The following is a 12,377-nucleotide window of genomic DNA, read 5'->3' on the forward strand; positions in this document are numbered from 1 at the left end:
GTGGTACATTGGTAAATAGGGAGGTGACATCGAAACTAACCATTATGTCTGAATTTTTTAGGATTAGATTTTTAACCAATGTTTTGAAATGGATAGAATTTTTTACAAAAGTAGAGGAGTTGCCAGTAAGAGGGGCAAGCGACTTAGCTAAATGCCGGGCCAGTTTATATGTGGGACTATCTATGCTATCAACTATGGGGCGTAGGGGAACATTAGTTTTGTGGATTTTTGGTAATCCATAAATGCGGGGTGTTTTAACATGAATTGGTTTTATTTTCCTGATGATTTCTTTGGGCCATGATGTCACTTTTTTTAGTAATTTTCGGACTTTTTTCTTTTGCGCCATTGTAGGGTCTCGATGTATACTTTGATACGTAGAACTGTCACATATGAGATCTTGCATTTTTTTGTTATACTCTTCTTTATTCATGATAACTGTTGCATTTCCTTTATCGGCTTTTGTAATAATAATATTTTTATTATTGTATAACTTTTTTAGGGCAGTTATTTGCTTATGTGGTATATTACTTTTTGGAGGCTTAGCTTTGTTTATAATACTTGCTATGTCTAGTCGCACGTTGTTGGCCATTGCTGGCGGAAGATCGTGGATACCCCGTTCTACTTTCATCATAATTTCGAGTTTAGGAATTTGTTTGGGCGCGACGGCAAAGTTATGTCCTAAACTGAGGGCGTTCTTGGCTTCTTCAGTGAGTGTTTCCGACGATAGGTTTACGACCACGTGGTCTCGTCGAAGTTGCGGTCGGGACTTCGTATGTTGGCGCTGTTGTAGTAGTTCAAATTTTTTTAGGTGCTTGCTTTTAACTTTTGTGAATTATTTTTTTGCTGCAACTTCGGAGATCTGCTGTAGGACCGTCCATATTTCAAGATTTAACACGTTAGTTAGTTCTTGTTGTAGAGCTGTGATAGCGCTGTTTAGCTTACTAAGCTCCATGCGAGTAGCGGCGATTTGTTCTCGAAGAAGCGCTAAACTCGCCTGGATAACTGCTGGTTTTTTTTTTTTTTTTTTTTTTTTTTTTTCCGTTAGAGGGCGCCAAAACTAGGACTTTAGATCTTTTGTCTTTCTGCAATTATATTGTTTCACTCACTGTCGCGTTTACATGTGTGTTGTGCTCTGATGATGCTGATTGGAAAATCAGCGAAATATTAACGTTAATAAAACATCCTTGTTGATAAAAGTGTTTGTGGTCTGGCTTGACATATTTTTTTGATATGAGTCTTGCATTGGGTCGAGTTCCAAAGGAGTGGAAAGAAGGCAAGATTGTGCCGCTTCATAAGGGAGGTGATAGAACTCAGGCATCGAATTATAAGCCTATCTGTGTGTCAGGTGTTGTGGTTAAGTTGTTGGAGAAGCTGGTGAGAACTAGGATTCAGAAGTGAGTTGACAACAATGGAATTATCTTTGATGGACAGCATGGATATGCTAAAGGGAGGTCATGTTTTAGTAATCTACTTACTTATTACAATAAGGTGATGGCTTCCTTGGACAGAGGAGAGGGATACACAGTAGTATACTTAGATTTCACAAAGGCTTTTGACAGATTACTGCATGATTAGTTGATAGTCAAACTAGAGCATATGGAGTTGGATATTAGATTAGTGCACTGGATCAGAGACTGGCTATTTGATAGGTATCAGAAAGTTGTGTATGGGGGAACAATATCCAGGAAGAGGAAAGGCACTAGTGATGTGCCTCAGGGGTCTGTTTTAGGGCCATTGCTGTTTAACCTGTAAGTTAATGATATTGGCGAAGATTTGGATGAGGATATTCAGTTGTTTGCAGATGATGCAAAGTTGGAACAAAGTATGAAAACAGAGATGTTTGTGGCCTTACAAGAAGACTTGAATAAGTTGAGTGAATGGGTGCGGAAATAGGGATGCGAGTTCAATGTTGCAAAATGTAAGGTTTTAAAATTTGGGAAACAAAGATGGGATGTAGAATTTATGCTCGGTGTGATATATTGTTGGAGGTGGGGGAAATTAGAGATCTTGGGGTGATAGTGGATAAGGGTCTGAAATTTAGGGGACACATTGCCAAAATTGTGAGGACAATACAAAGAATTCTGGAAATGATGCAGAGGACACTGACTTGTAAAAGTAAAGAGATTCTTGTTACATTGTATAAGGCTTTGATTAGGCCACATGTGGACTTCTGTCCACAGATTTGGTCACCTGGTTTTCAAAAGAACGAAGAGATGTTGGAAAGGGTCCAGAGATGACTTACTAGGGTAGTTTCTGATCTCTGGAATGTCGAATATGAGGAAAGGTTGAGAAGATGCAATTTACAGAGTCTAGTGGGTAGGAGGAAGAGGGGGTAATATGATAGAGAACTACAAGTTAGTAAGGGATTGTTATAGGATCAATGTTGGAGAGATTTTACAGCAAATGGTGGGAGATCGGGGGGAGAACCAGAGGATATCCCTGGAAGCTGTATAAGAAGGGTGTGAGCAGGGGAAGTAGGATTTTTGCATGCAGAGTTGTGAATGATCGGAATGTCTGCAGAGAATTTGAGTGTGTTTCAGGTGCAGTATGATGAGCTGTGTGTATGACAAAAGGACCTCCTAGATGAGTCTTTGACTCCATGGGGTCTTGGGATGATGATGATGATAATAATAAACAACAGATCAATTTTGGAAGAAAACTGTTGACAGAATACTAATAATAAAATAGAAATTGCTTTAGATTATTATTAATGTTTGGTATATCCCTTGAGGATATATACCAAAATATTAACAAATTCCCTAACATTAATTCTTGTCTTATCATTAGGTCTGTGACTAGAATTAGTATATCTTCATAATCCTAGCTATGCTTTTAGTGTAGTCATTTGTATTTCACTAGTGAAAATCACTAGAACAGGAATGTTCATCAGGATATCTGTGTACTACCTCCTACGATGAGTCTCTGACTCCATGAAGGTCAGATGTTAATAATAATAATAATATAAAATTGTCCTAAAATAAAAATATATTATCATTTTTACTTTTCCTTCATTTTTCAGCACAATATTAAATCATATAAGCTAGTTAAAGTATGTTCAGTTACTGGAAAAACTCTAGAGTATATATATTATAGTTGTGGTTTAAATTGATTGCAAGTATTAAAGCCTGAATTCTCACTTATACTTCAAAATCTTAAATATAACACTTTAAACAAAAATAGTATCACTCTGATTATTAAATAAATTATTAATAATTATCAGTATGTCTTATTCTCTCTGTGTTAATGTATACATTTGCATTGAAATATGGCAAAACATACCTGAGCAACTGGACTGATTACATTCCACTTTTTGACTGGAGTAATTTTTTTATATGAAAACTGTTTTCTTGCCTGCGGAGCTGTTAGTGGGGTTTTAAAATGAAATGGCTTACTTTTGAATGGCGTGCTAAAATATGATGACTGCTTGTTATTAAAGATTTTCTGAGGAATTCCGGAACGAAACTGTATATTACGAAGCTTCTCTTTTGATGATGGAGTAAACGTGCATAATAATGGTTTAGTACCTTCTGTCTTCTCTGAATAATAATTATTATTATGAGAATTCCATGTGTCTGTAGTACATGGTTCATTAAAATGAGGTGTATTAGTCATTTTTAAATTTTGGGGGAATAAGGTTTGTGTATTTGTTCTGATATAAGATTTGCTTTGTTTACTAAGAGTTAATGGAGATGCTGTATTCACATAATTACAGTGTACTGAACTGTCAATATTTAATGGAATATTTTCCTTATATTCATCAATAAAATCTGCAAATTGTTTATCTTCATAATGGTCTATACAACTCACAGATGAATCGAAAGAATTATTTAAGTTGCATTTCTGCTTAGAAATATGAGCACAGGAAATATCAAGAGCTTCAATCAGTAAGCTATCTTTGTCATCTTCATAATAAACCTTATTGCTCTTGGTCCCAATATATAAATCTGAAGAATTATTCATGTTACTTTTATGCCTTGGAATATTTGCACAGGAAACATCAAGAGCATCAATCAGAAAACTTTTCTTTTCATCATCATAATGATTGTTACCATTTACAGCTTTAACACACAAATCTGAAAATTTAAAGCTGTCTTTCTGTTTTGGAACATCTGTGCTACAAACATCAAGATATTCATTTGACAAGTTTTTCTTTTTATCTTCATAACAGTCTCTATCCTTTACAGCACCATATAAATCTGAAGAATTAGTCAAGTTCCTTTCTTGCTTGAGTACATTTGCAAAAGAAATATCAAGTGCTTGAATCAAGACGCTTTCTGTTTTATCTTGATAACTGTTTCTACAATTTAGAGTCCGAACATCTAAGTCTGAAGAATCATTCAAGCTAGTTTCCTGCCTCAGTACATTTGTATAAGAAATATCAAGAGCATCGATCAAAAAGCTTTCTGTTTTATCTTCATAATGGTTTCTACAATTTATAGCCCCAATACATAAATCTTCTGATTTATTTAAGTTATCTTTCTGCTTCAGAATATCTATACAGGAAACATCAAGTGCATCAATCAGTACACCTTTCATTTTATAATGGTCTTGTTCACTGACAGCTCCAATATATAAATCTGAAGAATTATTCAAGTCATCTTTTTGCTTTGGAACATCAGCAAAGGACATATCATGAGTTTCAATCAAACTTTCCTTTTTATCTACACAATATCCAGCCCATTTAGATAGATCTGAACTTTTTAAGTAATGTTTATGGTCAGCAGCTTCAACTAACAAACTTGCTTTGTTCTGTGGGAATAAAATGCTCTCAGAAACTGTGGGCAATTCCTCATCAAGAATTCCATCACTAACTGCCATTATTTCACTCCATCTATCATGCATATAACTATCTACTTTGTATTTATTATCAGTGATTATCTTATTTTCTAATTTTGCATCATATTTCATTTCAGAATTGTATTTACTTTCTATAGTGATAATGTCATTCGTATGATACTCATTCAATTTAGATGCAATGTCATATAACAAATTTTCATTACTTTTATCAAGGGAATCATTTTTACAATTTTCTGTGAGCATTTCTGACTTATCAGAAGAATGCTGCTCTATTAAACTGTCTGTGAAGTTTTGTGTATTATTCCAATGATCAGAAACAGAATAATCCTCATGTACATATGATTCCACTGGATGGTTTACTATCCCAAGTGATTCTTCAGAAATTTTATTTGCATCACATAAGTTGGATATGTCATTCTTAATTGGAAATGGGTTGTAACTACTACTATTATTATTAATATTGGATGTTAAACTAGGAATATCACTTGTGATCCCAGATTTATAAAACAGATCCTTACTACTTTCATTAATCTCTGATGACAGAGTATTGCATGTTATTGTTGAACTTTTGCCATTTGAATTTTTATTACTAGTTTCATGGTGTTCAATATTACTAAGATAATCTTCAGCACTAAATGTGTCTTCATATGTTTCACTTTGAGTACTACCAACAGATTCACTGTTATGTCTAAAATCAGGATAATATATTTCTGTTTTACGCCCTCCATACTGTTTAATTTTGTCTCTTTCTTTTTCACTGATTGGGCCAAAAAATATTTCATCTTCATCCTCATCAATAAAAGGCAAAATGGAACTCGAAGAGCTATTTAAAAAAAATCATATTTAAGTATGTAAATCCATTTAAACAAATAAACTATATTTAGAAATAAACTTGAAAATTATAGTTCAGTTACAAAAATATTACTCTTTACATAAATTACAAAAAAAAAATAAAAAATCACTCTTCACATATAATTTCCAAATGGTGAGCAAGTAGCATCAAAGTTTAGTTTCTATAAAATTGATATTCATTATTAGCATTTTACTAATATACCGTATTTTTCGGATGATAAGACGCACCCCAAATTTATGAGATGATTTTTAGAAAAAATATTTTATTATATAAAGATATTTACAAATTCTTACTTAATTTTTATTTATTGTTACAATCATTTGTATTAGCAATATTCAGTTCATCTTCACTCTCGGTACTATCACTCGTCTCGTTAATGTCACCGTTCGTGTTACTTTCGTCTGAACTATTGTTGTCACTCCCTTTAAAAACTGCATCATCTTCAGTACCATCCATCACATTACTTATCCCACATTTCTTAAATGACTTTATAATCGTCTCTTCTTTCACAGCTTTCCATGAATTTTTCACCCAGGTACATACTTCTGAAATTGTGGCCGTTTCATGCGTCCTGTTGCTGTAAAGTCATGATTTGGCTTTGCCATCCATTTGTTCCACTCTTCCAGCATAAAATTTTTGAATGGTTTATTAATAGATCCATCCAAGGGTTGTAATTGACTTGTAAGGCCTGCAGGAATGACAGCTAATTCTATATTCATTTCTTTTAGAAGCTTCTTGGTTGATTCTGTTTTATGCACTCTGAATTGATCCTACACTAACATTGCAGGCTTTTCAAACAATGCACCTGGACATTTTGCTCATATCTTTTGTATCCATAATTTCATTCCTGTTTCGTCCATCCAGCCTTTATCTTGAACGTGGATAATAATGCCACGAGGAATTTCATCTCTCAGTAACATTTTTCTCTTGAAGATTAACATGGGGGGTAGTTTTGTTCCGTCCGTATAACAAGTTAAAACCAGTGTAGTGAGTTTTTTCGTGACCTGTTGTTTTGATCACTATTGATTTGGTGGCTTTTGAATCTACTGTGAGATTTAAAGGAACATCAAAAGTTAGAGGCACTTCATTCATGTTCACAATTTGATTAAGCTCAAAGTTAAATTTCCTTCTTGCTGATATGACAAATCTATGGAATTCTATAATTTTAGCTTCATAGTCAGCCAGCATTTTTTGGGCTAGAGAGGTTTTTGTACGCATGCATAACCCGTGTCTTTTCATAAATCTAAAGCACCAAGACGGTGATCCAGTAAAATCTAAAATTCCATTAGCAGTTGCCCATCGTTTCGCTTCAAAAATTATCATTTTCGTAGAAACAGATATTCCCATGTTTTGATGATTTGTTACCCAATTTTTCATTTGTACTTCTAATTCTGGCCATTTTTCTAGGTGCAAACGGAATGTTTTCTTGTGTTTACATAGCAGTTTTAATTGTTCCTCTTGTTTTCTCCACTAGCGAACCATTTTTTTGGTTGGTGGTGACCAAAATGTCTTTCTGCTGCTGTTTCCATATTGTTTTGCATAATTTATCACATTTAATTTATAACTCACGTTTTTTGTTTTACACTAGTTTTTTCTAATTTTAAGATAAAAATTTTAACGACTTATAAAAAATAATTCAAACGAACCATACAAAAGCACATATGTTTACACACTAATGACTATTGACGCTCTAAATCCAAAACTCAAACCTACATGCAGCGAGATAACCTAAGTTATCTCGCTGGTACACTAAAGGTACCTACCTTTAGTGGCGTACTTACTAATTTTATTAACATATTGCATCAGTAATTGAACTTTGCTAACAGCTTCGGTACAGTGTAAAGATTCGTGTTTTAATGTTACCTTCGGTCCATAAGACGCACCCCAATTTTAAGTCAATTTTTCTATATAAAAAGGTGCATCTTATGGTCCAAAAAATATGGTATATATTTTGGTATGCAGCTTACTGTCCAATAAAGAATCTTTTAAAGAAACTTTATAAGGCTTAGATTCAAACCTGGGTCTTTCCAAACAAAGCTACTGACAATACCAAGTGAGCTACAGAGGCTCCCTCACATAACATATCATTATAAAATTTCATGAGACCTATGAAACTATAATGTGCAGAACATGAAATAAGAAAAAAATATTGCTCAATGTTAGTCATTTTTATAAAAGTATTAATGAACTAAATATATAGTAAAGAGTGTTCATCTAAAAAGAAACCTGATTTTGCTTTCACAAATAGAATCTATTCCTGGAAAATAGTGACAGTGTGAAAAGGAAAAAAAAAGGGAGAAATAAATCATACTATTATTAGTGCTCGGGAACCTCCATGGAGTACAAAGACTAGTTGTGGGAGACCCAGACTGTCTTCACAATATATATCATAACTATTCTTGAACCCATTAGCAGATAGAGCACCCGCAACTGATTCTGGCCACCCATTCTATTCAACTGCCATTCTCCAAGTGAAAAATATAATCTACCTTTATTCAACCTCCGGGATGACCTCTTGTTTTCTGGCCCTGCTACCATAAAAACACTTTGCTTGCATCAATTGCTGACTTATACAGACTATGTACTGCTTGATATAATGTGTCCCGTCTATGATTAACACTATAAATAATGCTGGACAAAAAAGTTTGCCGAGTTTTTGACACTTCAGCCAGGTTAGCTGAGTTGTTAGAATATCTGCTCTCCAACAAACAGGCTGCAGATTCGAATCCGTCCATGGGTATAGATGTTTGTGAATGTTTTTAGTTGGTTGACGAATTTCATTACCTACTGTGAGACCACAGCCCTGATTACCCTAAGGTAGCTTGAAAATATTTCATGTTCAGTCTCTAGAGCATTGTTTCTGGATTATTTCAAATATGAATTTAAAAAATACAAAATAATAATAATATATCAAAAAGTATATAAAAATATATATAAAAGCCCACTCACAGTATACTAATGTTCTTTAGGTTTACAAACTTTTGTGGTAAGGAATCGCATAAAAAGAAGTTGGATGTCTAAGAATAGTAAACTCCCATAACTCCTTTTCCATAGTGAATACTCCTGATTTGTTGCAAGAAAATGGTGCATTTTTGAATGAGGCCAGATAGCAAATACATAGTCTATTAGCACATGCAAAAGGAAGGCTGAGGATAAATGACAGAAAACAAGGTATCCTCCAAATGGTTTCAATAATAATTAGCCTAAGGAGAGGATAGAGGATGTCCCATTGTTCACTATACACATGCAAGAGACCTATTCACAATATCAACTATCCTACATACAGAGTGGCAAAATTTTTATCACATTTATCAAGTGCACACATCAGATATTCCAAATCGATTGTTTATCAAAAATTCAAATGTTTTCAAAAAATAATAATAATTAAATAAAAAAAAAGACATTTACATACAACCTTTTAATCTGATCCTGTCTCTATTTACAATCATCTCTTTAATTGAAAGTATTTAGCTGTTATCTGAAGACTTTCCTCTTAATATGGTGAAGATATCTGACTCTGTTATATTATCAAGTTACATGAGCTGAAAAATAAGATCTATAAATAGTCTGAAGGCATGGCCATGGGGAGTTCTCTTTCACTTCCTTAGGCTAATTATTATGTAAACCATCTGAAGGATAACTTGTTTTTCCACTATCATCACACACTACAATTACAACAACATATCTATCTTGATCCACAAATTCAATTCATTATGGAAAAGGATAGTTCTAACATACTGTTCTTAAATATCCTATTTACCCATATAGTCTCCGGTAATTACCATATTTGCCGGCGTATAAGACGCACCCCCCTTCCTTTTTTTGTACACATTTTTTAGGAAAAAAACTTTATCACTGAATATTATAATGAATTTACATAATGAAATTCAATAATTTTTTCTTCATATTCAGCTGGCATCTTTTGTGATATTTTTGTTTTAGTCCGCATACATTGCTGGTTTCTCTTCAAGAATCTTGAACACCATGATGTTGATCCAGTAAAGTTGGTGATCCCTCTGTTAGTGGCTATCGCTTTCACTTCATGAATAATCATTTTTGTAGACACTGAAAATCCCGCTTTTCTGTGGTCTAAAATCCAAGTATTCAGTTCTCCCTCTATTCTGGCCATTTTGAAGTTCCATTTCATAGGTTATGTTTACTGTGAGTTGCTTTTTTTAGATCCTCTTCCTGATTCTGCTAAGTTCTTATCATTTTCTCAGTTGGGGAGGGGTGGCCCAAAATGCCTCTGCAGCCCTGTTTTCATGTTCTTTAGCATACGCAATGTAGTTTGTATGCAATATTGTAGCAATAACAATGTTTTTCAGCCATAATTTGCCAAGAAATTTATAGAAAATTTAACGGCATATCTGTAATTTAACAGCTGTGATCGTCGATGACAGCACATGCGCATCCACCGAACTCTACGTAACTGGAATGTTCTCACACACCGCAAGGAAGCAAGAAAGAAATTGCATAATTCAAAAGAGAAAATTTCCAGAAATGAAAGTAATAAAAAACTGAGTATCGGCGTATAAGACACACCCTGTTTTTCAGACCCATTTTCAAAGGGAAAAAAGTGCATCTTATACACCGGTAAATACGGTAGTTCATCAGTGTTTGCTACAAACCCACCTTCACCAAAAGAAACAGATTCTGATCACCATTTCTGCTAGAAGGTTGGAGTTGTTAGAACTTTTGCCAACAGAGCACACATTTAATTTCTCATCTTCATCTCTGCAGCAAGAGCTTCTCAATGAAATGGTCAAAACCAGTAGTGTTAAAGCCAGCTCACACTGCTTGTGCAAGCTCATCAAATTTTCAAGAATTTTGTGAGCTGGTTGTTAAAAAGAACCATGAACATGAACTGTGGAGCAGCACAAACGTCAATCCACAATAACTAGTGGCATCTGGGCTTGTGTATGATGACATGGAAAATCCAGCCAAAAGAAGCTTATTTCAGCACCCTTAGTTATTTCTTCCCCCCCCCCCATGCCTTCCCTGTGCACAGGGGGGGAGCTTGTGTAGGGACCATCTCCACTAGTAATTTTACAGAAATATTATTTTCAACAAACATTCATAAATACAAAGTCTTGTATTCTAGAATTGTCATGAACCATAAAATAATTACCCTAAGAAGAAGCAGGCTAGGCAAAATCAAGCAGATGTCTGCTGACAATGGAATTTATTTATATTTTCAGGGATTGCAATTCTCACAAAGAGAGAATCTACACTTTTTTTTTAAGCAGGTCAGTTGTTAAAAAATTTTCCACATACTCCTGGTTATAACTCTCAATATATTGAGCAAATTTTGGACTCTTACAATCCTGCAAGGATAGATATCACGTTAGAATGTAGAGTTCCTATTCCACATATTTCTGGAATCACTAAAGCTATTAGCAGAATTTTGAAGAAGTTTTGTCATCTAAAACCTACATATCTTCCCATTAGCAGGATTTCTAATTTCCTGCCAACCACAAAAGAGAAACTTTCACCTTTATCTTTAGTTCAGTGTTGATATAGGCATGGTAAAGTGATGGTCAATGAGAAGGAAATGTATAGACAAATCATGGTATACAGACCTGAATAAAGAAACATCATCCAGGGCAAAGAGAATGAATGCCTGGAGTTTCTGAGAGATAACTACCTTAGCCAATAAATAACAGAGGATTTGATCATATCATCAGACAATGTTATTATAAATGGGGTGTCAAATGAATGCTGCTTGAGCCTTATTCAAGAACTATCTGGTGGAGGCAATATCAGAATGAATTCCAAAGGTCAAGAAATTAAATAGAGCAGATGTGAAATGGATAAAGTAGAAGGCATTATGGAAGCAGTACAAGATGAATGGTAACAACCAGTTCCATGAGAAGTATACAAAGAGTAAGCAAGGAAGTTGACACCTGCTAATACCTACTGCAAAAAGCAAAGATGGTGGTATCAAAACCCAACAACAACAACAATAGTGTGTTCTGGGCACAGCTAATGCAGTGCAGCTGACCAGCATATATAAATCCAATGATTCTAAGTGTCACAGCTGTAGACTTCACAGTCAAAAAAAAAAAAAAAAAATTAAGGGCCTTCTATATGCAAATTTTGTTGCCAATTGTCAATGTGCTCAGTATACATTTATAGATTAATCAGAAATTCTCCTGAATTTGAACCCATTCTTTCTTCTACTCACTTCCCTTCAGTGAAACAGTTCCTGAACTTAGAAAACCACACTGAAAGCTTGGAGCAGTATCTCGCTATCAATGAAACTCCCTCCTGCCAAATAAAATCAACTGAAACCAAGCTGAAAGAGATCTGTAATCACCATTTTGACAGAAAATCACCTGCCATTGATTTTAGTTCTGTAGCATCACTGTGTTGATGACTTGACGAAAACAAAAAAATAGAATGCAATTTTCCATAACTTCTACACTGAAGGAAGACATCAAACTAATGAAAAAATCTCGTTTTGATTGCAAAAAAATCATGTGAATAACTTCAAAGTTAATTCTCTCCACTCATGTATACAAGCCCCATCCAACTTTACCTTCAGCCAGCATGAAGAAGAACAATGACTTCACCAACACCTGGAAGAAAACAACAAAGAGGTGATGAAACATGGCAAAAGATGAATTGATTACAAAAGATGAATACTACTGCAAAAATTGAGTGCTGTTAATAGTCAGTTTGAAAACCAATGTACAGGTACTACATAGGGTATGTTTATGACTCACTA

The 12,377-nt window shown here is 34.4% G+C and overlaps 1 protein-coding gene across 2 annotated transcripts in view; it reads right to left on the reverse strand.

Moving 5' to 3' along the window:
* The window catches only part of LOC150105670 (uncharacterized), a 127,628-nt gene that overhangs the window by 93,866 nt on the left and 21,385 nt on the right, over positions 1-12,377 (reverse strand). For both annotated transcript variants that reach the window (XM_090394988.1, XM_090394990.1), the window contains exon 3: positions 3,280-5,620. In XM_090394988.1, coding sequence (XP_090251114.1) covers positions 3,280-5,620 — 2,341 coding nt within the window. The remainder of the gene's footprint in view (positions 1-3,279; positions 5,621-12,377) is intronic.

The sequence above is a fragment of the Typopeltis vanoorti genome, chromosome 6 (genome assembly GCF_054136105.1).
Source record: "Typopeltis vanoorti isolate ZY-2024b chromosome 6, IOZ_Tvanoo_1.0, whole genome shotgun sequence".
In the NCBI taxonomy this organism is placed as follows: domain Eukaryota; kingdom Metazoa; phylum Arthropoda; class Arachnida; order Uropygi; family Thelyphonidae; genus Typopeltis; species Typopeltis vanoorti.